Source organism: Xenopus tropicalis, chromosome 3, assembly GCF_000004195.4.
Source record: "Xenopus tropicalis strain Nigerian chromosome 3, UCB_Xtro_10.0, whole genome shotgun sequence".
NCBI lineage: Eukaryota > Metazoa > Chordata > Amphibia > Anura > Pipidae > Xenopus > Xenopus tropicalis.
Window position 1 is genome coordinate 2,566,082 of NC_030679.2, and position 24,942 is coordinate 2,591,023.

Sequence of the window (24,942 nt, forward strand, 5' to 3'; positions counted from 1 at the left end):
TAGGGGGTGCCATAGTGTTTCCCTTAGACAGTACAGTATGGGGGTACAGCTTATTGTGTGCCCAGAACATTCCTTCTCTGTATATTTGTATTTATACATATGGGTAGGGGGTGCCATAGTGTTTCCCTTAGACAGTACAGTATGGGGGTACAGCTTATTGTGTGCCCAGAACATTCCCTCTCTGTATATTTGTATTTATACATATGGGTAGGGGGTGCCATAGTGTTTCCCTTAGACAGTACAGTATGGGGGTACATATGGGTAGGATACCCCCCCTGCACCCTAAACCCCGTTGCTGAATTAGCCAATGGCAGAGCCAGACAGAGGACTGTATCCGCGCAGGGAGTAGAAGCAGCAGTCGGAGGACACGGGGGGAATAGGAAAGAATCGCCTTTAATCTCCAGACACGGAACAAACTCCCGGGTTTGGGGGGGGGGGGGTGCAAGGGAATCGCGGTACTAAAAATTCATTCTCGTGGGTCGGAAGAAAGTTCTAAAAAAAGTTTAAAAAATATTTTTCTACTTTGTGTCCTGAATATTCATGAATTCATTGAAATGTCCAGCGCAGAACCCCCAATAGATCCCCCCAATGGATCCCCCAATGGATCCCTCCGCAGCGTCACTGGCGGCTCCCCTTGCCGTTCTCCACCCCTTCCGCCCTGTAAGGAAAAGGGAAAAATCAGCTTATTATATAGACCAGCCGGGGGTTACTGTAGCCTTACAATAGGGAGACGGGGCAGATCCCTCTGTGCAGCTGTATGGGAATCAGAGTAATGCCCTGCCGGGGGTAACTGTAGCCTTACAATAGGGAGACGGGGCAGATCCCTCTGTGCAGCTGTATGGGAATCAGAGTAATGCCCTGCTGGGGGTAACTGTAGCCTTACAGTAGGGAGACGGGGCAGATCCCTCTGTGCAGCTGTATGGGAATCACAGTAATGCCCTGCCGGGGGTAACTGTAGCCTTACAGTAGGGAGGGGGGGCAGGATCCCTCTGTGCAGCTGTATGGGAATCAGAGTAATGCCCTGCCGGGGGTAACTGTAGCCTTACAATAGGGGGGCAGGGGCAGATTCCTCTGTGCAGCTGTATGGGAATCAGAGTAATGCCCTGCCGGGGGTAACTGTAGCCTTACAGTAGGGAGGGGGGGCAGGATCCCTCTGTGTAGCTGTATGGGAATCAGAGTAATGCCCTGCTGGGGGTAACTGTAGCCTTACAGTAGGGAGACAGGGGCAGCAGACTCACCCATTCTCCTCCTTGAGATGCTGATATAACTCAGCCTTGTTATTAACAGAGTTCAGGCGCCCAACAAACTCCTGGTGTTTCCTGGAATTGGCCGTGTTGATCCGAGAGCTCCATAAAGACAACAAGGACATGGGGCCTGGGCAGGAGAGACAGACGGACGGGATTAAAGGGAAAGTAATCCCATATGGATTTAAACAGCAAAATCACAGGTAAGGAAAAAACTGATATATAATTAATGTATTTGTACCAGTCTATTTACTGGTACCCATGTGACTGTCTCTGCTTCCTTTGCACGGGGGAGTGTATTTCCCGGTACCCATGTGACTGTCTCTGCTTCCTTTGCACGGGGGAGTGTATTTCCCGGTACCCATGTGACTGTCTCTGCTTCCTTTGCACGGGGGAGTGTATTTCCCGGTACCCATGTGACTGTCTCTGCTTCCTTTGCACGGGGGAGTGTATTTCCCGGTACCCATGTGACTGTCTCTGCTTCCTTTGCACGGGGGAGTGTATTTCCTGGTACCCATGTGACTGTCTCTGCTTCCTTTGCACGGGGGAGTGTATTTCCCGGTACCCATGTGACTGTCTCTGCTTCCTTTGCACGGGGGAGGGTATTTCCCGGTACCCATGTGACTGTCTCTGCTTCCTTTGCACGGGGGAGTGTATTTCCCGGTACCCATGTGACTGTCTCTGCTTCCTTTGCACGGGGGAGGGTATTTCCCGGTACCCATGTGACTGTCTCTGCTTCCTTTGCACGGGGGAGGGTATTTCCCGGTACCCGTGTGACTGTCTCTGCTTCCTTTGCACGGGGGTGTGTATTTCCCGGTACCCATGTGATTGTCTCTGCTTCCTGTGCACGGGGGAGTGTATTTCCCGGTACCCGTGTGACTGTCTCTGCTTCCTGTGCACGGGGGAGTGTATTTCCCGGTACCCATGTGACTGTCTCTGCTTCCTGTGCACGGGGGAGTGTATTTCCCGGTACCCATGTGACTGTCTCTGCTTCCTGTGCACGGGGGAGTGTATTTCCCAGTACCCATGTGACTGTCTCTGCTTCCTGTGCACAGGGGAGTGCATTTCCTGGTACTTATGTGTCTCTAATATAACACAGCAGTTCAGGCTTGCTTTATGGCAGGGCCACTTACCTTTAGATTTCTCTGCAGGACCCGTATCCTCAACCATGATGTGGGGCTTCTTGTTAGGGGGCTCGGGGGAATCTGGAGAGTCTTTTATCACTTCGGCCTCAGCCAAATCCTCCTTCTCTCGGTCCAGGACAGATTTTACCCTGTAACCATAATGGAACCATTTAGTTTAGTTACTGGGTGTGTTCTACAGCGCAATGGTGGATGGGCTACTCAACCAATCACAATGGGAGTTAGGAGCAGCTCTGCCCCCATGTGTATAAATATACCAATAGCTCCGCCCCCATGTGTATAAATGTACCAACACATCCGCCTCATGTGTATAAATGTACCAATAGCTCCACCCCATGTATATAAATGTACCAATAGCTCCGCCCCATGTATATAAATGTACCAATAGCTCCGCCCCATGTGTATAAATGTACCAATAGCTCCGCCCCATGTATATAAATGTACCAATAGCTCCACCCCCATGTATATAAATGTACCAACAACTCCACCCCATGTGTATAAATGTACCAACAGCTCCGCCCCCATGTGTATAAATGCAGCAATAGCTCCGCCCCATTTGTATAACTGTACCAATAGCTCCGCCCCCTGTGTATAACTGTACCAATAGCTCCGCCCCCTGTGTATAACTGTACCAATAGCTCCGCCCCCTGTGTATAACTGTACCAATAGCTCCGCCCCCTGTGTATAAATGTACAATAGCCACGCCCCGTGTATAACTGTACCAATAGCCACGCCCCCTGTGTATAAATGTACCAATAGCCACGCCCCCTGTGTATAAATGTACCAATAGGTAAATGAAGCAGATGGGAGTGGCCCAGAGAGGCTAGGGCTGGGCCAATCAGACGCACCTCTCCGATTCCTGCCACTTTTTCTCGTGCTCGTTCTCCTTGGGGGGTTTCTCCGCTTTCTCTTCCTTGTCCTCTCTCTTCCTGCCCCGTTTCTTGCGCTCCTCCTCCTCGGGGGGCTTGCTCCTGCAGGCCATAAGGCAGTCCATCACCCTCTGGTGCCGGTCGGAGCCGCGCACGTGGGCTCGCACCAGCGTCTCCAGCTCGTTCCACATGATGCGGTACTGCTCGTCCCTAGGAGAGAAGCCCCATTCCCCCCATCATTAAAGGGGAAGTTCACCTTCTACTTTGGCTATGTTACCGTAGCAACTTTTCAATTGGTCTTATTTTTCATAGTAATTTAATTATTTGCCTTCCTCATCTGCCTTTGTCCAGCCATCAAATGGGGGTCACTGACCCCATGTGTATAAATGTACCAATAGCTCCGCCCCATGTGTATAAATGTACCAACAAATCCGCCCCCATGTGTATAAATGTACCAATAGCTCCGCCCCATGTGTATAACTGTACCAATAACTCCGCCCCATGTGTATAACTGTACCAATAACTCCGCCCCATGTGTATAAATGTACCAATAGCTCCACCCCCATGTGTATAACTGTACCAATAACTCCTCCCCATGTGTACAAATTTACCAGTAGCTCCACCCCATGTGTATAAATGTACCAATAACTCCTCCCCATGTGTATAAATGTACCAATAGCTCTGCCCCATGTGTATAAATTTACCAATAGCTCCACCCCATGTGTATAAATGTACCAATAAATCCTCCCCATGTGTATAAATGTACCAATAGCTCCACCCCATGTGTATAAATGTACCAATAGCTCCACCCCATGTGTATAAATGTACCAATAAATCCTCCCCATGTGTATAAATATACCAATAGCTCCACCCCATGTGTATAAATGTACCAATAAATCCTCCCCATGTGTATAAATGTACCAATAGCTCCTCCCCATGTGTATAAATGTACCAATAGCTCCTCCCCATGTGTATAAATGTACCAATAGCTCCACCCCATATGTATAAATGTACCAATAACTCCTCCCCATGTGTATAAATGTACCAATAGCTCCACCCCATGTGTATAAATGTACCAATAAATCCTCCCCATGTGTATAAATGTACCAATAGCTCTGCCCCATGTGTATAAATGTACCAATAGCTCTGCCCCATGTGTATAAATGTACCAATAGCTCTGCCCCATGTGTATAAATGTACCAATAGCTCCGCCCCATGTGTATAAATGTACCAATAGCTCCACCCCATGTGTATAAATGTACCAATAGCTCTGCCCCATGTGTATAAATGTACCAATAGCTCTGCCCCATGTGTATAAATGTACCAATAGCTCCACCCCATGTGTATAAATGTACCAATAAATCCTCCCCATGTGTATAAATGTACCAATAGCTCCACCCCATGTGTATAAATGTACCAATAACTCCTCCCCATGTGTATAAATGTACCAATAGCTCCACCCCATGTGTATAAATGTACCAATAAATCCTCCCCATGTGTATAAATGTACCAATAGCTCTGCCCCATGTGTATAAATGTACCAATAGCTCTGCCCCATGTGTATAAATGTACCAATAGCTCCGCCCCATGTGTATAAATGTACCAATAGCTCCGCCCCATGTGTATAAATGTACCAATAGCTCTGCCCCATGTGTATAAATGTACCAATAGCTCCACCCCATGTGTATAAATGTACCAATAGCTCCACCCCATGTGTATAAATGTACCAATAGCTCTGCCCCATGTGTATAAATGTACCAATAGCTCTGCCCCATGTGTATAAATGTACCAATAGCTCTGCCCCATGTGTATAAATGTACCAATAGCTCTGCCCCATGTGTATAAATGTACCAATAGCTCCACCCCATGTGTATAAATGTACCAATAAATCCTCCCCATGTGTATAAATGTACCAATAGCTCCACCCCATGTGTATAAATGTACCAATAAATCCTCCCCATGTGTATAAATGTACCAATAGCTCTGCCCCAAATGGGGGTCACTGAGCCCAGCAGCTTCCTTTATCAAGCCTCTCCTAGTCATAACAAACAGGCAATGGTTTGAATGACAGACTGGGTCTGTCATTCAAACCATTGCCAGGTTGCTAGGGTAAACTGGACCCCAGCAATCAGATAGCTGCGGGCCAAAATGCTAACTAAATTCAAAAACAACAAAAGATAAAAAATGAAGACCAATTGCAAATATTATAACCTAGTCCATACTAAAAGTCTCGTTAGAGGGGAACCGACCCGTTCAGTCTATAGATAAGAAATTCACCTCTTTGGGCCTTTCCCTCGGGTCCCAGCCGTGGAGATGGGGAGGGGGTCGTTTTTCCGTTCCATATCGACCAAGTTATAGATGGTTTTCTGGCAGTTGAGCACGTCCTCCTCACTCAGCGACTCCTTCACTATCACGCTGGCGAGCGGCACCACCTGCACCGGGGATACGGGGGGAGCGGGGGCACCGGTATTTATTATCGTGTCGGCTATTTATACTATGGGCACCAATTAGCCCAGGAGCAGTGACCCATAGCAACCAATCAGCAGGCAGCATTTACTGGTCACCTGTTCAAAAAGCAAACACTTTATTGGTTGCTATGGGTTACTGCCTCCCGGGCAAACTTTGTACCTTTAATTACATATGGAGGTATGTGGTCAAAAGTATCTGGGCACCTGGAGACCCTCCCCTTGCTGCTATAACTGCCCCTACTCTCCTGGAATCCCTCCCCTTGCTGCTATAACTGCCCCTACTGTCCTGGAGCCCCTCCCTTTGCTGCTATAACTGCCCCTACTCTCCTGGAATCCCTCCCTTTGCTGCTATAACTGCCCCTACTCTCCTGGAGCCCCTCCCTTTGCTGCTATAACTGCCCCTACTCCCCTGGAGTCCCTCCCTTTGCTGCTATAACTGCCCCTACTCCCCTGGAGCCCCTCCCTTTGCTGCTATAACTGCCCCTACTCCCCTGGAGCCCCTCCCTTTGCTGCTATAACTGCCCCTACTCCCCTGGAGCCCCTCCCTTTGCTGCTATAACTGCCCCTACTCCCCTGGAGCCCCTCCCTTTGCTGCTATAACTGCCCCTACTCCCCTGGAGCCCCTCCCTTTGCTGCTATAACTGCCCCTACTCCCCTGGAGCCCCTCCCTTTGCTGCTATAACTGCCCCTACTCTCCTGGAGCCCCTCCCTTTGCTGCTATAACTGCCCCTACTCTCCTGGAGCCCCTCCCTTTGCTGCTTTAACTGCCCCTTCCCACTAGATGACAGAAGGGTTGCTGCCATTCAGCCAAAAGAGCATTAGTGAGGTTGGGCAATGATGTTGGGGATCAGGCTCACAGTCGGGGTTCTGCTGCTATAACTGCCCCTACTCCCCTGGAGACCCTCCCTTTGCTGCTATAACTGCCCCTACTCTCCTGGAGCCCCTCCCTTTGCTGCTATAACTGCCCCTACTCTCCTGGAGCCCCTCCCTTTGCTGCTATAACTGCCCCTACTCCCCTGGAGTCCCTCCCTTTGCTGCTATAACTGCCCCTACTCTCCTGGGAGCCCCTCCCTTTGCTGCTATAACTGCCCCTACTCTCCTGGAGCCCCTCCCTTTGCTGCTATAACTGCCCCTACTCCCCTGGAGTCCCTCCCTTTGCTGCTATAACTGCCCCTACTCTCCTGGAGCCCCTCCCTTTGCTGCTATAACTGCCCCATCTCTCCTGGAGCCCCTCCCTTTGCTGCTATAACTGCCCCTACTCCCCTGGAGTCCCTCCCTTTGCTGCTATAACTGCCCCTACTCCCCTGGAGCCCCTCCCTTTGCTGCTATAACTGCCCCTACTCCCCTGGAGCCCCTCCCTTTGCTGCTATAACTGCCCCTACTCCCCTGGAGCCCCTCCCTTTGCTGCTATAACTGCCCCTACTCCCCTGGAGCCCCTCCCTTTGCTGCTATAACTGCCCCTACTCCCCTGGAGCCCCTCCCTTTGCTGCTATAACTGCCCCTACTCCCCTGGAGCCCCTCCCTTTGCTGCTATAACTACCCCTACTCTCCTGGAGCCCCTCCCTTTGCTGCTATAACTGCCCCTACTCTCCTGGAGCCCCTCCCTTTGCTGCTTTAACTGCCCCTTCCCACTAGATGACAGAAGGGTTGCTGCCATTCAGCCAAAAGAGCATTAGTGAGGTTGGGCAATGATGTTGGGGATCAGGCTCACAGTCGGGGTTCTGCTGCTATAACTGCTCCTACTCTCCTGGAGCCCCTCCCTTTGCTGCTATAACTGCCTCTACTCCCCTGGAGACCCTCCCTTTGCTGCTATAACTGCCCCTACTCTCCTGGAGCCCCTCCCTTTGCTACTATAACTGCCCCTACTCTCCTGGAGCCCCTCCCTTTGCTGCTATAACTGCCTCTACTCCCCTGGAGACCCTCCCTTTGCTGCTATAACTGCCCCTACTCTCCTGGAGCCCCTCCCTTTGCTGCTATGACTGCCCCTACTCTCCTGGATCCCCTCCCTTTGCTGCTATAACTGCCCCTACTCTCCTGGAGCCCCTCCCTTTGCTGCTATAACTGCCCCTACTGTCCAGGAGCCCCTCCCTTTGCTGCGATAACTGCCCCTACTCCCCTGAAACTCCTCCCCTTACTGCTATAACTGCCCCTTCCCACTAGATGTCAGAAGGGTTGCTGGGAGTTGCTGCCATTCAGCCAAAAGAGCATTAGTGAGGTTGGGAACTAATGTTGGGGGATCAGGCTCTCAATCGGGGTTCCAATTCATCCCACGGGGGTTCAGTTGGGTTGGGGCCAGGGCTCTGCGCCCCCAAATCTACATTATTTATATACCCTCCCCCCGTGTGTATTTGGGAGCCGCTCGGAACCTCAGGGAACATTCTGGTTATTGGGACTTTTCCATGTGGTTTCCTGGGGGTTTCCCCCTACACGGCGCAGACAAATGGTCCCTCCTTTTCCTGGAGATTTCTGGGAAACGGGTGAGGGGGCGAATGTGCATTTTTTTATTTTTGACTCTTTCTATGCCGCAGCCTAAAGGTTAGGATGAGGCTGAATAATCATTGGTTCGAGCGGAAGGGTTAACTTCCCCTTTAATCTGGATTAAGGGGGAAGTTAATCCAATGCGCCAACTCACCGCCTGCATGTTAAATATGGTGGTCTGCGAGATGATCATGGGCCAATAGCGCGTGTGCCTCTCCAGCTGCTCCTTGGCCCGTTCCAGCGGCACCTCCGGGCCACCGTCCATGCAATAACGCGGCTCTGCAAATGGCATCAATCGGTTCTCCCTCATAAACTCGCCAAAGTCCTATTGGGAAGGGGAGAATGAATGCTACTTACCCCAATTACCCCAAGACTAACTCTATTGGCCCCCGAGAGCCAATAAAAACTCGTCCCGCCCATCCCAGGAAATAAAGTCAACAGCCATTTTTCTTCCTGTCAGTGCCAGGTCTTGCCAGCTACAATAACCATACCGTGATCCTATAATCGGTCACTCTGCCCCCGCAGCCCTCGCTGATAGACGGGGGGTCCTCCAGGATGGAGCGGGAGCTACTGAGCACGTGCAGGAAGATCTCGCCGCCGTGGCTGCTCAGCATGTGGCTGATCACTTTGGAGCCGGATTTTCGCGGCTGTTCCAGCAGCACAGATCGACCTACAAAGGGTTAATGGAAGTTTTTACTGGGCAGCGCCCTCTGCTGTTCATTCATGTAAATCACAAAAACACTTCCCCTTTAACGCAGATGCTGACCCCCCCTATGTAATAAAAGGCTCAGGAACAGTAACCTATAGCAACCAATGAAATGTTTGCTGTTAAACAGGTGACCAGTAAATGCTACCTGCTGATAGGCCGGTGGGCCTGCACACCCCCAGTCCCTGCTGGGATTTGTAGTCCCAGCTGACAAGCCCCGCCCAACTGCCCGCCTACTTACCATTCAACAGGAAGTTGGTGAGGCAGGAGGAGGGCCGGCTATTTACATCCACCGGGGAAATCCGGAACGCTCCCGTGCAATAGTGCAGCTCTGGGAGGGGCAGAGAAGAGATACGAGACCTGATTGGCCACTGTTCCAGGGTATAATGAATAGGTAGCATTTATTTAAAGGACAACCAAAGCCTAACAATGAACCTGGCTGTATTGAAAGGGGTGGTTCAATGCCCTATCCCTAGCAACCTTGCAATTGGCCTTCTTTATTTATTCTTTAACATTTTTTGCCTTTTCTTTCAGCCCCCCTTCTATCTCTTTCAAACCGCTGCCTGGTTGCTAAGATATACAAGACCCTAGCAACCGGATAACTGCTGAAATTCTAAACTGGAGAGCTAAAAGTAGATTTAAAGGTGAACTACCCCTTTAATATAGAAGTACCAGCCTTAAAGATGCAGGCCTTTACATTTGGTCCCCATCTTTGCTCTTGTTCGGCCATCTTGGGTGTGCCGGTGGCACCGCACGTGCTCAGTGGGCTGCTGCTGAAAAGCTAAGCATGGGGGCGGGGCGAGGCATCAAGCAGAAAGTGAGGTTCGTCTGCCATATAAGGGCTAATTATGGATCAATTCTGATGCAGACTGCACTGGTGTCTATGCTGTGAATCAATTACTAATCAGCCCTGTCCTGTAGCTTCAACTGGACCCTTTGGACTCACCCACACTGTTGGTCCTGGGGGTGCACCACTTCAGCGTCACCGTCTCCTTCAGGCAGTTCTCTCTGCTGCTGCTGCCGTTGTAGCCTTCCCCTGCTGAATAGAGCAAGTGCACTATCATTAGACCGCACCAGGGGCCACAGCTCCCAGGGAGCCCAGCAAGAGCCAACAGAACCTCGATTTCCCCAATTATTGATTGGGCTGGGGGGGGGGGCTGTTTGTGCCTCTGGGTACTGGGAATGCCAGGGGGGCTGTAAGGTGCCACAGACAGTCACTATTTATTGGGCTGGGGGGGGGCTGTTTGTGCCTCTGGGCACTGGGAATGCCAGGGGGGCTGTAAGGTGCCACAGACAGTCACTATTTATTGGGCTGGGGGGGGGGCTGTTTGTGCCTCTGGGTACTGGGAATGCCAGGGGGGCTGTAAGGTGCCACAGACAGTCACTATTTATTGGGCTGTGGGGGGGCTGTTTGTGCCTCTGGGTACTGGGAATGCCAGGGGGGCTGTAAGGTGCCACAGACAGTCACTATTTATTGGGCTGGGGGGGCTGTTTGTGCCTCTGGGTACTGGGAATGCCGGGGGGGCTGTAAGGTGCCACAGACAGTCACTATTTATTGGGCTGGGGGGGGGGCTGTTTGTGCCTCTGGGTACTGGGAATGCCAGGGGGGCTGTAAGGTGCCACAGACAGTCACTATTTATTGGGCTGGGGGGGCTGTTTGTGCCTCTGGGTACTGGGAATGCCGGGGGGGCTGTAAGGTGCCACAGACAGTCACTATTTATTGGGCTGGGGGGGGGGCTGTTTGTGCCTCTGGGTACTGGGAATGCCAGGGGGGCTGTAAAGTGCCACAGACAGTCACTATTTATTGGGCTGGGGGGGCTGTTTGTGCCTCTGGGTACTGGGAATGCCGGGGGGGCTGTAAGGTGGCACAGACAGTCACTATTTATTGGGCTGGGGGGGCTGTTTGTGCCTCTGGGTACTGGGAATGCCGGGGGGGCTGTAAGGTGCCACAGACAGTCACTATTTATTGGGCTGGGGGGGCTGTTTGTGCCTCTGGGTAGTGGGAATGCCAGGGGGGCTGCTGTAAGAAGTGGCTCACCCTACACCAGGGGTTTAACCCTTGCCTCTCTCCAGCAGTGACATAGGGGGAGGGGGACACTCACCACTTTTGTTGAACTCGACATGCGCCTCTTTGTGGTGCAGAAGCTCCACATCGTAGTTTGCGGACGTGTTTGCATGTTGCTCTTCCTTAACGGGGGGAAGGAAAGCGAGAGGGTACAAACGTGCGCATTTACACGGGGGTGGGGGGAAAAAAAAAAAAAAAAAAAAGAGAAGAATCGGGAAAAATGATCAAAAGAAACCAAAACAGCCCAGAAAAAGACCAATAACAGAGAAGCTAAAGGGTAAGTATGTCTCTGTGCCCGACGCATGTTCCTGCCGCTAAGAGGGCGGGGTTAGTAATGCGGGCGGGGTTCACACGCTTGTATAAGCACAGGGTACGACTCACGGGAGGCGGGGTCTAATCTCCGGCTGCGAGTAGGCTGGCACAACACAAGGACACACACACGGGGGCGGGGTCTATAGGGAACTAGGGGGCGACAGAAGAAGAGGGGTCCCTCCGGGGAAGAGGCTCACAGCCTTCTCACTTGGGGACACTGAGGTGGGGCTCACTTGGGGACACTGATGTCGGGGGGAGGCGGTTGCCGAGAAGCACTAACCTGATCACAGACACTGAGTGTGGGCTAGTGGGAAACAAAAAAACATGATATGGAGAGGGAAATAAACGGAATAAAAACCAAATAAAATAGTCAAGAGAGTTTCAGCAAACGGTTTAAGAGGCGGAGCTTGTGAGCAGGGGGGGCGGGGCGGAACATACCTTCATGGGAATGTTGGTAATGGTGGTGGAAGCCAGGTCGAAGTGCAGCTGGACCAACTGGTTGAGTTTGGTGGAAAGATGGCGGCCGGCCTTGACGCTGTGCACCTCGCTGATCAACACGTTGGAGAGCTGGGGGGTATGGGGTACAGTTAGAGCTTCATGCCCCCCCCTCCACAGTGGGTGGGAGTGGCCATTAGCCATCAGGAATATATACCAATGTAATGGGCTCTTCAGCATCAGCCCCAATAGGAGCAGTATGTGAGGGATTCTCTCTACTTCCTGCTCCTGGGCTGCTCTCTTTCCCATGGCCAGGTATACCCTGACCCTCCCACTCAGGATCAGGTCCCCTCCACCTGACCAATGGAGAGCAGCCCAGGACAAGAAGTACTGAGACTAAGTGATCTGTATCTGGGTAAGTACTAGGGGGGAATTGGGAAAGTTCTTGTCTGACCATGGGAAAGAGAGCAGCCCAGGAGCAGGAAGTACCTGGATTAGTACATTTTCTACTGCAGTTAAGGCAGTTCAAGGTTTACCTCCTTCTTGGGACGATCGGATACCAGGCTGTCTTCTCCCACGGGGTAAGTGTGGATCAGCACCAGATGGCATTTCTGTATCTGCATGAGACTTAACAAGAACATTCTGCTGTTAATATGAAACAAATCTCATCATGCCCACACCTGCTACAGGTTTACTTCCCCTTTACAGACAAATCTAAATGGGATAATACCTCCCCCCTGACCATGGGAGCAGCCCAGGAGCAGGAAGTACAGAGAATCAGAGCTCTGTACCTGGGTAAGTACTGGGGGGAGATTGGATTCACTTACCCAGGGGGGGGGTTCCTGCCTGACCATGGGAAAGAGAGCAGCCCAGGAGCAGGAAGTACAGAGAATCAGAGCTCTGTACCTGGGTAAGTACTGGGGGGAGATTGGATTCACTTACCCAGGGGGGGTTCCTGCCTGACCATGGGAAAGAGAGCAGCCCGGGAGCAGGAAGTACAGAGAATCACAGCTCTGTACCTGGGTAAGTACTGGGGGGAGATTGGATTCACTTACCCAGGGGGAGGTTCCTGCCTGACCATGGGAAAGAGAGCAGCCCAGGAGCAGGAAGTACAGAGAATCAGAGCTCTGTACCTGGGTAAGTACTGGGGGGAGATTGGATTCACTTACCCAGGGGGAGGTTCCTGCCTGACCATGGGAAAGAGAGCAGCCAGGAGCAGGAAGTACAGAGAATCAGAGCTCTGTACCTGGGTAAGTACTGGGGGGAGATTGGATTCACTTACCCAGGGGGGGTTCCTGCCTGACCATGGGAAAGAGAGCAGCCCGGGAGCAGGAAGTACAGAGAATCACAGCTCTGTACCTGGGTAAGTACTGGGGGGAGATTGGATTCACTTACCCAGGGGGAGGTTCCTGCCTGACCATGGGAAAGAGAGCAGCCCAGGAGCAGGAAGTACAGAGAATCAGAGCTCTGTACCTGGGTAAGTACTGGGGGGAGATTGGATTCACTTACCCAGTGGGAGGTTCCTGCCTGACCATGGGAAAGAGAGCAGCCCAGGAGCAGGAAGTACAGAGAATCAGAGCTCTGTACCTGGGTAAGTACTGGGGGGAGATTGGATTCACTTACCCAGGGGGAGGTTCCTGCCTGACCATGGGAAAGAGAGCAGCCCAGGAGCAGGAAGTACAGAGAATCAGAGCTCTGTACCTGGGTAAGTACTGGGGGGAGATTGGATTCACTTACCCAGGGGAAGGTTCTGAGTTGGGACACTGCTAATGGGTCTATAAAATGAAACAAGAATTTCCAGCTCCGTGTATTACTGGGGATGCTGGTACTTACTGATCCGACCCGGCGGCCAGTTTGTTATGTTCGTGGATCGTCTCATTGACGCAGTCCTCCAGCATCTGGACGTGGCTGTCACTGCAACAAACAGGACAAAACAATGAACTAACAGCAACAGTCATCCTCCTGTGCCATAGCAACCGTGTCAGAACCAGAAATTCCAAAGCCTGAGCTGGGCAGCACCAAACTCCCTATCTATCTCAGCACCCACAACCTGCCTGAGCTACAACAGGGAATGCTGGGAGTCCACCAAGCAAGCCGGGGAATGCTGGGAGTCCACCAAGCAAGCCGGGGAATGCTGGGAGTCCACCAAGCAAGCCGGGGAATGCTGGGAGTCCAACAAGCAAGCCGGGGAATGCTGGGAGTCCACCAAGCAAGCCGGGGAATGCTGGGAGTCCACCAAGCAAGCCGGGGAATGCTGGGAGTCCACCAAGCAAGCCGGGGAATGCTCGGAGTTGAACCCTTTACATTGATTCTGGGGGGGGCACCTTTTGGCATTGGTGATGCAGATGATGCGCCCCCTATTCGCCACCCGGTCGGCGTTCTCCATCAGCTCAGTCCTGGATTCGTGCTGATAATCGGTTATTTTACACAGGGATTCAACGGCCTCCACCAGCCCATGCAGGATACTGCAGCACTCCGGGTCTGCGCGCGGGTTGGGCGGTCCGATAACGGCTAAAGCGGCCATTAGCTGCATTGGGAACAAGAACATAATAAGACCGGCGCTCACAGATCACTGCCCCCAAAGCAGTAACAGAAAACTACCAATCTATACCAGTTACAGCGCCGGGGCAGCGGGGGAGTTACAGCGCCGGGGGCAGCGGGGGAGTTACAGCGCCGGGGGCAGCGGGGGAGTTACAGCGCCGGGGGCAGCGGGGGAGTTACAGCGCCGGGGGGCAGCGGGGGAGTTACAGCGCCGGGGGGCAGCGGGGGGAGTTACAGCGCCGGGGGGCAGCGGGGGAGTTACAGCGCCGGGGGCAGCGGGGGAGTTACAGCGCCGGGGGGCAGCGGGGAGTTACAGCGCCGGGGGCAGCGGGGGAGTTACAGCGCCGGGGGCAGGGGGAGTTACAGCGCCGGGGGCACGGGGAGTTACAGCGCCGGGGGGCAGCGGGGGAGTTACAGCGGCCGGGGGGCAGCGGGGGAGTTACAGCGCCGGGGGGCAGCGGGGGAGTTACAGCGCCGGGGGCAGCGGGGGAGTTACAGCGCCGGGGGGCAGCGGGGGAGTTACAGCGCCGGGGGGCAGCGGGGGAGTTACAGCGCCGGGGGGCAGCGGGGGAGTTACAGCGCCGGGGCAGCGGGGTACAGCGCCGGGGCAGCGGGGGAGTTACAGCGCCGGGGGGGCAGCGGGGGAGTTACAGCGCCGGGGGCAGCGGGGGAGTTACAGCGCCGGGGGCAGCGGGGGAGTTACAGCGCCGGGGGGCAGCGGGGGAGTTACAGCGCCGGGGGCAGCGGGGGAGTTACAGCGCCGGGGGCAGCGGGGGACTCAATATAAAATCACTCACCTCTTGCAGATTCTGGTCTTCCTGATTCCAGGAATTCAGTGTGCGAGACCCGGAGTCACTGACAATGAAATTCACCTGCGGGAGAAGTGAGTCTCTAACTGTCAGCTCTGAGCCTTATGTGCCCCGGGTATCTGGGGGGGTACGGGGGGGGGGTTCCCCGGGTATCTGGGGGAGGTACAGGGGGGAGTTCCCCGGGTATCTGGGGGAGGTACAGGGGGGAGTTCCCCGGGTATCTGGGGGAGGTACAGGGGGGAGTTCCCCGGGTATCTGGGGGAGGTACGGGGGGGGGGTTCCCCGGGTATCTGGGGGAGGTACGGGGGGGGGGGTTCCCCGGGTATCTGGGGGAGGTACGGGGGGGGGTTCCCTGGGAGAGGAAACAAGCCCAGAATAAGGGCATTAGGGGCAGGAAGGTGCTGTGTGAATGTCTGTTGGTTAAAGGAGAAATAAACCCACGTACCAGTTTTCTGAAGGGAAATATATCGTACATGATCCTACAATATTCCATGGAAGCTTCTATGGCACACGTCCACAGGGACTTGGAGATGGGCGCCAGGGGGATGATCCCCTGAGTGCGGTTCTTGGTGAGCATATCGAACTCCACGTGCTGCCGGCACGACTCCGACATATACGGGCAGTGATCCACCACGAACACCGTCTTGTGCGACTCCGAGAAAGTCTTCATCTTGTCTAAAGGCAAAGATTTCCTTACTGAGATGCGGCACCATAACCCCTCCCCAAGATTGGCTCAATCTAGTCTCATACAATCTAGTCTGACAGATTAAAGGGTATCATTCATTCAATTAGATTGTAAGCTCTATGGGGCAGGGACCTCTATCCTCTTGTCTCTTTGATTCTTAACTTATTGCAACTGTACCTTGAATTTATATTTACCCTATCACATTCCCATCAGTCCCTGCCCCAGTGAGCTTACAATCTAAGGTCCCTATCCCATTCCCATCAGTCCCTGCCCCAGTGAGCTTACAATCTAAGGTCCCTATCCCATTCCCATCAGTCCCTGCCCCAGTGAGCTTACAATCTAAGGTCCTTATCCCATTCCCATCAGTCCCTGCCCCAGTGAGCTTACAATCTAAGGTCCCTATCCCATTCCCATCAGTCCCTGCCCCAGTGAGCTTACAATCTAAGGTCCCTATCCCATTCCCATCAGTCCCTGCCCCAGTGAGCTTACAATCTAAGGTCCCTATCCCATTCCCATCAGCCCCTGCCCCAGTGAGCTTACAATCTAAGGTCCCTATCCATTCCCATCAGCCCCTGCCCCAGTGAGCTTACAATCTAAGGTCCCTATCACATTCCCATCAGCCCCTGCCCCAGTGAGCTTACAATCTAAGGTCCCTATCCCATTCCCATCAGTCCCTGCCCCAGTGAGCTTACAATCTAAGGTCCCTATCACATTCCCATCAGTCCCTGCCCCAGTGAGCTTACAATCTAAGGTCCCTATCCCATTCCCATCAGCCCCTGCCCCAGTGAGCTTACAATCTAAGGTCCCTATCCCATTCCCATCAGTCCCTGCCCCAGTGAGCTTACAATCCAAGGGCCCTATCCCATTCCCATCAGCCCCTGCCCCAGTGAGCTTACAATCTAAGGGCCCTATCCCATTCCCATCAGCCCCTGCCCCAGTGAGCTTACAATCTAAGGTCCCTATCCCATTCCCATCAGCCCCTGCCCCAGTGAGCTTACAATCTAAGGTCCCTATCCCATTCCCATCAGTCCCTGCCCCAGTGAGCTTACAATCTAAGGTCCCTATCACATTCCCATCAGTCCCTGCCCCAGTGAGCTTACAATCTAAGGTCCCTATCCCATTCCCATCAGCCCCTTGCCCCAGTGAGCTTACAATCTAAGGTCCCTATCCCATTCCCATCAGCCCCTGCCCCAGTGAGCTTACAATCTAAGGCCCCTATACCATTCCCATCAGTCCCTGCCCCAGTGAGCTTACAATCTAAGGCCCCATACCATTCCCATCAGCCCCTGCCCCAGTGAGCTTACAATCTAAGGTCCCTATCCCATTCCCATCAGCCCCTGCCCCAGTGAGCTTACAATCTAAGGCCCCTATACCATTCCCATCAGCCCCTGCCCCAGTGAGCTTACAATCTAAGGTCCCTATCCCATTCCCATCAGTCCCTGCCCCAGTGAGCTTACAATCTAAGGTCCCTATCCCATTCCCATCAGTCCCTGCCCCAGTGAGCTTACAATCTAAGGTCCCTATCCCATTCCCATCAGTCCCTGCCCCAGTGAGCTTACAATCTAAGGTCCCCATCACATTCCCCTCAGTCCCAGTGAGCTTACAATTCAATGTAACCAGTTGTACCTATGGAGTGCAGTATATATTTCATATCCATGGTACTTACCCTTTGCCCCCTGGGCTGGGGTGATGCAGGGATGGGGGGAACACAATGGCCGTTACAGACGAGATGCAGGGAGTCTGGATGCACCTGGGGTGTCTCCTTTTCTCACCATTCTGACCTTACAGGGAGAGAGAAGACATGTTGGTGCCGGGGCTACACAAGCAGTAGGGCAGCTCCCACCTCTCATACTATTCAGACTCATGAACTGTAGAACCCCCCCCCCCCCCCACCTTCCATTTCCCTCAAATTCTCTTCCCAGTTCTACTCCCCAAATCCTGCCCCCCCTGCACTCCCGTCCCACAAGTCCTAGGGTGCCCCTGGGTACCCCTGTGTCCTTCCCTACTCACCTCCCGTCACAGGCCTGAGCAGCTCATCGCTACCCCATTAATCGTACGTTTTGCCCTTTCATGCTGTTTGGTCCCTGCCGCTTTCTGTTTTTAGTAGATCTTATCCAGGGGGGCGGGCACTAATCGCCTGGAGATACAGTGATTGGCTAATTTAATAGATGAGCAGGAAGATACTGTGAGCGAATATCCGCTACAAGAGGGCTTTGCGCTGTAGGGAGCCGGACCTCTAGCAGCGAAACGTCTGTGAAATACAGTTTTCCAGTCGGAATTATATTCAGGGCGGCCCTTTGCACCGGAAGTGACGTCCTTGACAGGTTCTCAGAAGGCATGCGCGTAGCGTCACCTGCGGTTTCAGCTGAGTTTGGCTTCACTGACGGGACCAGGGCGGAAACGGAAGGGCTGGGAGCTCTGGGACCGAATCTGCCGCTTGTGGGGTGACAGGGTAAGTACGGGCAATGGCTGGCACCCTCACTCACTGGCACCCTCACTCACTGGCACCCTCACTCACTCACTCACTCACCGGCACCCTCACTCCTACATACACTCACTGACTGACTGGCACCCTCACTCCTACATACACTCACTCACTGACTGGCACCCTCACTCTTACATACACTCACTCACTGACTGGCACCCTCCCTCTTACATACACTCACTGACTGACTGGCACCCTCACTCCTACACTCACTCACTGACTGACTGGCACCCTCCCTCTTACATACACTCACTCACTGACTGGCACCCTCACTCCTACATACACTCACTCACTGACTGGCACCCTCCCTCTTACATACACTCACTCACTGACTGGCACCCTCACTCCTACATACACTCACTCACTGACTGGCACCCTCCCTCTTACATACACTCACTCACTGACTGGCACCCTCACTCCTACATACACTCACTCACTGACTGGCACCCTCACTCCTACATACACTCACTGACTGACTGGCACCCTCACTCCTACATACACTCACTCACTGACTGGCACCCTCCCTCTTACATACACTCACTCACTGACTGGCACCCTCCCTCTTACATACACTCACTCACTGACTGGCACCCTCACTCCTACATACACTCACTCACTGACTGGCACCCTCCCTCTTACATACACTCACTGACTGACTGGCACCCTCACTCCTACATACACTCACTGACTGACTGGCACCCTCCCTCTTACATACACTCACTGACTGACTGGCACCCTCACTCCTACATACACTCACTGACTGACTGGCACCCTCACTCACTGACTGGCACCCTCCCTCTTACATACACTCACTCACTGACTGGCACCCTCCCTCTTACATACACTCACTGACTGACTGGCACCCTCACTCCTACATACACTCACTCACTGACTGGCACCCTCACTCCTACATACACTCACTGACTGACTGGCACCCTCACTCCTACATACACTCACTCACTGACTGGCACCCTCACTCCTACATACACTCACTGACTGACTGGCACCCTCACTCCTACATACACTCACTGACTGACTGGCACCCTCACTCCTACATACACTCACTGACTGACTGGCACCCTCACTCCTACATACACTCACTGACTGACTGGCACCCTCACTCCTACATACACTCACTCACTGACTGGCACCCTCACTCCTACATACACTCACTCACTGACTGGTACCCTCACTCCTACATACACTCACTCACTGACTGGCACCCTCACTCCTACATACACTCACTCACTGACTGGCACCCTCACTCCTACATACACTCACTCACTGACTGGCACCCTCACTCCTACATACACTCACTCACTGACTGGCACCCTCACTCCTACATACACTCACTGACTGACTGGCACCCTCACTCCTACATACACTCACTGACTGACTGGCACCCTCACTCCTACATACACTCACTCACTGACTGGCACCCTCACTCCTACATACACTCACTGACTGACTGGCACCCTCACTCCTACATACACTCACTGACTGACTGGCACCCTCACTCCTACATACACTCACTGACTGACTGGCACCCTCACTCACTCACTGGGCACCCTCACTCTTACATACACTCACTCACTGACTGGCACCCTCCCTCTTACATACACTCACTCACTGACTGGCACCCTCACTCTTACATACACTCACTCACTGACTGGCACCCTCACTCCTACATACACTCACTGACTGACTGGCACCCTCCCTCTTACATACACTCACTGACTGACTGGCACCCTCACTCCTACATACACTCACTCACTGACTGACTGGCACCCTCACTCCTACATACACTCACTGACTGACTGGCACCCTCACTCCTACATACACTCACTGACTGACTGGCACCCTCACTCCTACATACACTCACTGACTGACTGGCACCCTCACTCACTCACTGGCACCCTCACTCTTACATACACTCACTCACTGACTGGCACCCTCCCTCTTACATACACTCACTGACTGACTGGCACCCTCACTCTTACATACACTCACTCACTGACTGGCACCCTCACTCCTACATACACTCACTGACTGACTGGCACCCTCCCTCTTACATACACTCACTGACTGACTGGCACCCTCACTCCTACATACACTCACTGACTGACTGGCACCCTCCCTCTTACATACACTCACTCACTGACTGGCACCCTCACTCCTACATACACTCACTGACTGACTGGCACCCTCACTCACTCACTGGCACCCTCACTCTTACATACACTCACTCACTGACTGGCACCCTCCCTCTTACATACACTCACTCACTGACTGGCACCCTCACTCTTACATACACTCACTGACTGACTGGCACCCTCACTCCTACATACACTCACTGACTGACTGGCACCCTCACTCTTACATACACTCACTGACTGACTGGCACCCTCCCTCTTACATACACTCACTGACTGACTGGCACCCTCCCTCTTACATACACTCACTCACTGACTGGCACCCTCACTCCTACATACACTCACTCACTGACTGGCACCCTCCCTCTTACATACGCTCACTCACTGACTGGCACCCTCACTCCTACATACACTCACTGACTGACTGGCACCCTCACTCCTACATACACTCACTGACTGACTGGCACCCTCACTCTTACATACACTCACTCACTGACTGGCACCCTCACTCTTACATACACTCACTGACTGACTGGCACCCTCACTCTTACAAACACTCACTGACTGACTGGCACCCTCACTCCTACACTCACTGACTGACTGGCACCCTCACTCCTACATACACTCACTCACTGACTGGCACCCTCACTCCTACACTCACTCACTGACTGGCACCCTCACTCCTACACTCACTGACTGACTGGCACCCTCACTCCTACACTCACTGACTGACTGGCACCCTCACTCCTACACTCACTGACTGACTGGCACCCTCACTCCTACACTCACTGACTGACTGGCACCCTCACTCCTACACTCACTGACTGACCGGCACCCTCACTCCTACATACACTCACTGACTGGCACCCTCACTCCTACATACACTCACTCACTGACTGGCACCCTCACTCCTACATACACTCACTCACTGACTGGCACCCTCACTCCTACATACACTCACTGACTGACTGGCACCCTCACTCCTACACTCACTGACTGACTGGCACCCTCACTCCTACACTCACTGACTGACTGGTACCCTCACTCCTACACTCACTGACTGACTGGCACCCTCACTCCTACACTCACTGACTGACTGGCGCCCTCACTCCTACACTCACTGACTGACTGGCACCCTCACTCACACACTCCTGTTCTTCCCAGGAACCATGAGCTGTACCATAGAGAAGGTTCTGGCCGACGCTAAAGCCTTAGTGGAGCGACTGCGGGAACACGATGGGGCGGCAGAAGTGCTTATTGAGCAGACGACTACGCTGAATAAACGAGTGGAAGCCATGAAACAGGTAATGCCCAACCCACAGCCTTTATCTACTGGTGCCCAGCGGGCCCCTTGCTTTTAAATCTGCAGCCCTCCAGCTTGTGTAGACTACAACTCCCTGCATCCCCGTGGCTGTTGGGGAGTTGTCCCCGCTTAAAGCTGGAGGCTCAGGACAGAGGAAGGTGCTGAAATGTCAGCCTGCAATTGAGTATGAGTGTGAGTGTGACACGACCTGTTGCTGCATTTACAGTACCAAGAGGAGGTCCAGGAGCTGAATGAGATCGCGCGGCACCGCCCACGTTCTACTCTGGTCCTTGGCATCCAGCAAGAGAACCGGCAAATTCGCCAACTTCAGCAGGAAAACAAAGGTTGGATTCGCCAGCTTATCTGCCCATGTATGGGCTCCCCTGCCAGGCCTGCCTGGCCAATGTCTGGCCTAAAATTGGGCAGATCCTGATAGGGCAGGTTTGATTTTCCTGTCCAATGGCGCCTATGGGCTCGATGTATTTATATAGTGCATTATATATTGAATTAGCATGATATGTGGCATATAGGGAGAAGATTCACCTTTTAAGTTAACTTTTAGTATGATGTAGAGAGTTTGCAATTGGTCTTAATTTTTTATTATTTGTAGTTTTATAGTTATTTCCTTTTCAGTTTAGGAGCTCTGCAGTTTGGAATTTCAGCAGCTATTTGGTTGCTAGGGTCCGAGTTACCTTAGCAACCAGGGAGTAGTTTGGATGGGAGACAGGTATATGAATAGGGGAGGGGCTGAATAGAAAGATAAGGAATAAAAAGTAACAATAACAATAAATCTGGAGCCTCACAGAGCAATAGGGTTTGGCTCCCGGGGTCAGTGACCCCCTTTTGAAAGCTGCAAAGAGTCAGAAGAAGAAGGCAAATCATTCAAAAACTATAAGAAATAAATAATGAAGACCAATTGAAAAGTTGCTTAGAGTAGGTCATTCTATAACATACTTAAAGGTGAGGGGGCTAGTGCAGAGATGTAACAAAGCTGATCCCTGTGTCTCACAGAGTTACGCACCTCCCTAAAGGAGCACCAGTCGGCCCTGGAACTCATCATGAGTAAGTACCGGGAGCAGATGTTCCGCCTGCTGATGGCCAGCAAAAAGGACGACCCCGGCATTATTATGAAGCTGAAAGAGCAACATTCCAAGGTACATTCTCTCCCTGAGGTAGGTGGGAAAGGGTTAAACTTAGGGCAAACCCCACTGACCCCCAATAAACTGACTTATTAGCACATTAATCAGTGCAACTATGTATATGAACTATTTATATTGTGTGCACAAGGGGCGTGGCCAAAACAAGGGGCGTGGCTAAAATATTGGTACTACACGCTTGTGTTCATGGTGGGGGGCATTTAAATGAACTTGTGCGGGGCCCCAAGGTTTCTGATGCCGTAAGTGCAGGTAACTACCAAAGCTTTGTAATTCAGGGGGGGCCAACCCCCAATTTAAAGTGCAGAATTATCAAATGGGAAAATTAACGACCGTCCCCCTGATTGTCCCCCCCGTGTAGGAGCTTCAGGCCCACATAGAGAAAATCACCGAAATGACTGCGGTAATGAAACGGGCCATTGAAATCGACGAGCAGCAGGGTAACCAAGAGCACGACCGCATCGTTAAACTGGAGGTAGGTACCTGCCGGCTGTGAGACTGCTCAGTCAGTAGAAGGCTCGGCAAAGAGACAACGCCATTGGTTACAGAGCCAGGGGGTTGGGCTTAATGCACCACTAACACCGAATCCTTTGCAAAAGATTTGGCCGAATACTGCACTGAATCCTAATCCTAACTTGCATAAGCAAGGGTTAAAGGGGCGGTAGCTTTTAGTACGTTATAGAATGGCCAATTCCAAGCAACTTTTCAATTGGTCTTCATTATTTATTTCTTATAGTTTGTACATTATTTGCCTTCCTCTTCTCTTTGCAGCTTTCAAATGGGGGTCACTGACCCCGGCAGCCAAACCCTATTGCTCTGTGAGGCTCCAGTTTTATTGTTATTGTTACTTTTTATTCCTTATCTTTCTATTCAGCCCCTCCCCTATTCATATACCAGTTTCTCATCCCTGGTTGCCAAGGTAATTTGGACCCTAGCAACAGGATAACTGACCCCGGCAGCCAAAACCTATTGCTCTGTGAGGCTCCAGTTTTATTGTTATTGTTACTTTTTATTCCTTATCTTTCTATTCAGCCCCTCCCCTATTCATATATTATCCTCTCATTCTAACTGCTTCCTGGTCCCTAAGGTAATTAGGACCCTAGCAACCAGCTAGCTGCCAAAACTCCAAACTGCAGAGCTTCTAAACAAAAACTGAAATAATTAAAAAACTACATATAATAAAAAATGAAGACCAATTGCAAATGATCTCAGAATATCACTCTCTAGATCAGGCTAAACTCAAAGGGGAACATCCCCTTTAAGGAAGTAAAAGGTGAGGGATATGTAAGACGGTTGATGCTGATTGGCTGAAATGAGCTTTTCTTTACCCGCAGCAGGAAAACAAGTGGCTGAGGAAAACCCTACAGATCACCCGAGCATCTTTCCTTAATCTGCACAAAGAAGACGCGGCGGAAAGCTCCTCCCACTCTGCGTCGTCGGTCCCCAACACCGACCTGAGCTTAAGGAAAAGCTGAGCGCCCCCCCCCCCGGGCCCCCCAGTTTCTACCTGTTGTACGGGCGGAACCAGCCGGTGCCATTGGATCACTGGGTGTTTGAGCAGCAGCACCCGGAATGTAAATAGCGGCTACATTTTATGTCTGTGTGTGCGCCGGATCAGCGCCGTTTCCTATTGGTCCTCCGGCGACTCCAGAAGGTGAGAGAGCTTATATTTTAACTCGTTCTGGAGCAAAAGGAAATATTTTATGAAAACCCGAAGTCCATGAAGTGCTGTTTTATAGAATATATGGATATATTGTATCCACAAACATTCCAGCGATCCTTATATTACTGTGCTAGGGGGTAAAATGGCTGCATTTGCTTGTATTGCTCTCCGTATGCAAACAATACAATCCCATTGGCTGGCAATATCATTCCTGGGAATTGGCCAATGATGAATGAGCAGGGGCACCCTAACCAATAAGGGCCACCCAGCAAAAAAAAAACTGTTTTTGCAACACCCCCAAGTGAACACAGTCAGGATACTGAGTCTGTGACAGTAGAGCTGTCCCTGGTGCATACTTACCTTTGCCTAAACCAACAATAAAATGTTCATGGTTTCTTCTACGGTTTGTACTCAAATTATTATCTTTTTA

General features: G+C 52.2%; 2 protein-coding genes across 6 annotated transcripts; one reads left to right on the plus strand and one right to left on the minus strand.

Annotated features, from left to right (window-relative positions):
• Nucleotides 1-374: 374 nt before the first annotated feature.
• ints13 (integrator complex subunit 13) lies at nt 375-17,983 on the minus strand. Of its 4 annotated transcripts, none has more exons than XM_031897832.1 (19): nt 17,765-17,983; nt 17,421-17,535; nt 15,515-15,744; nt 15,058-15,132; nt 14,044-14,246; nt 13,553-13,633; nt 12,256-12,346; nt 11,723-11,851; nt 11,565-11,588; nt 11,010-11,094; nt 9,854-9,946; nt 9,149-9,238; nt 8,693-8,871; nt 8,356-8,526; nt 5,533-5,687; nt 3,235-3,465; nt 2,378-2,517; nt 1,239-1,374; nt 375-658 (listed from the first exon to the last, which is right to left on the minus strand). In XM_031897832.1, exons 3-19 carry the CDS (start codon nt 15,737-15,739, stop codon nt 619-621), a joined length of 2,148 nt encoding a protein of 715 aa, XP_031753692.1. In that variant the 5' UTR covers nt 15,740-15,744; nt 17,421-17,535; nt 17,765-17,983; the 3' UTR covers nt 375-618.
• Nucleotides 17,984-18,065: 82 nt separating this feature from the next.
• Nucleotides 18,066-24,913, plus strand: fgfr1op2 (FGFR1 oncogene partner 2). Of its 2 annotated transcripts, none has more exons than XM_031897842.1 (6): nt 18,066-18,206; nt 21,557-21,696; nt 21,922-22,039; nt 22,707-22,849; nt 23,211-23,324; nt 24,187-24,913. In XM_031897842.1, exons 2-6 carry the CDS (start codon nt 21,562-21,564, stop codon nt 24,322-24,324), a joined length of 648 nt encoding a protein of 215 aa, XP_031753702.1. In that variant the 5' UTR covers nt 18,066-18,206; nt 21,557-21,561; the 3' UTR covers nt 24,325-24,913. The 2 variants fall into 2 exon arrangements, with proteins under 2 accessions (XP_031753702.1, NP_001006846.1); NM_001006845.1 differs by having other exon boundaries at nt 18,103-18,206; nt 24,184-24,913.
• Nucleotides 24,914-24,942: the final 29 nt, after the last annotated feature.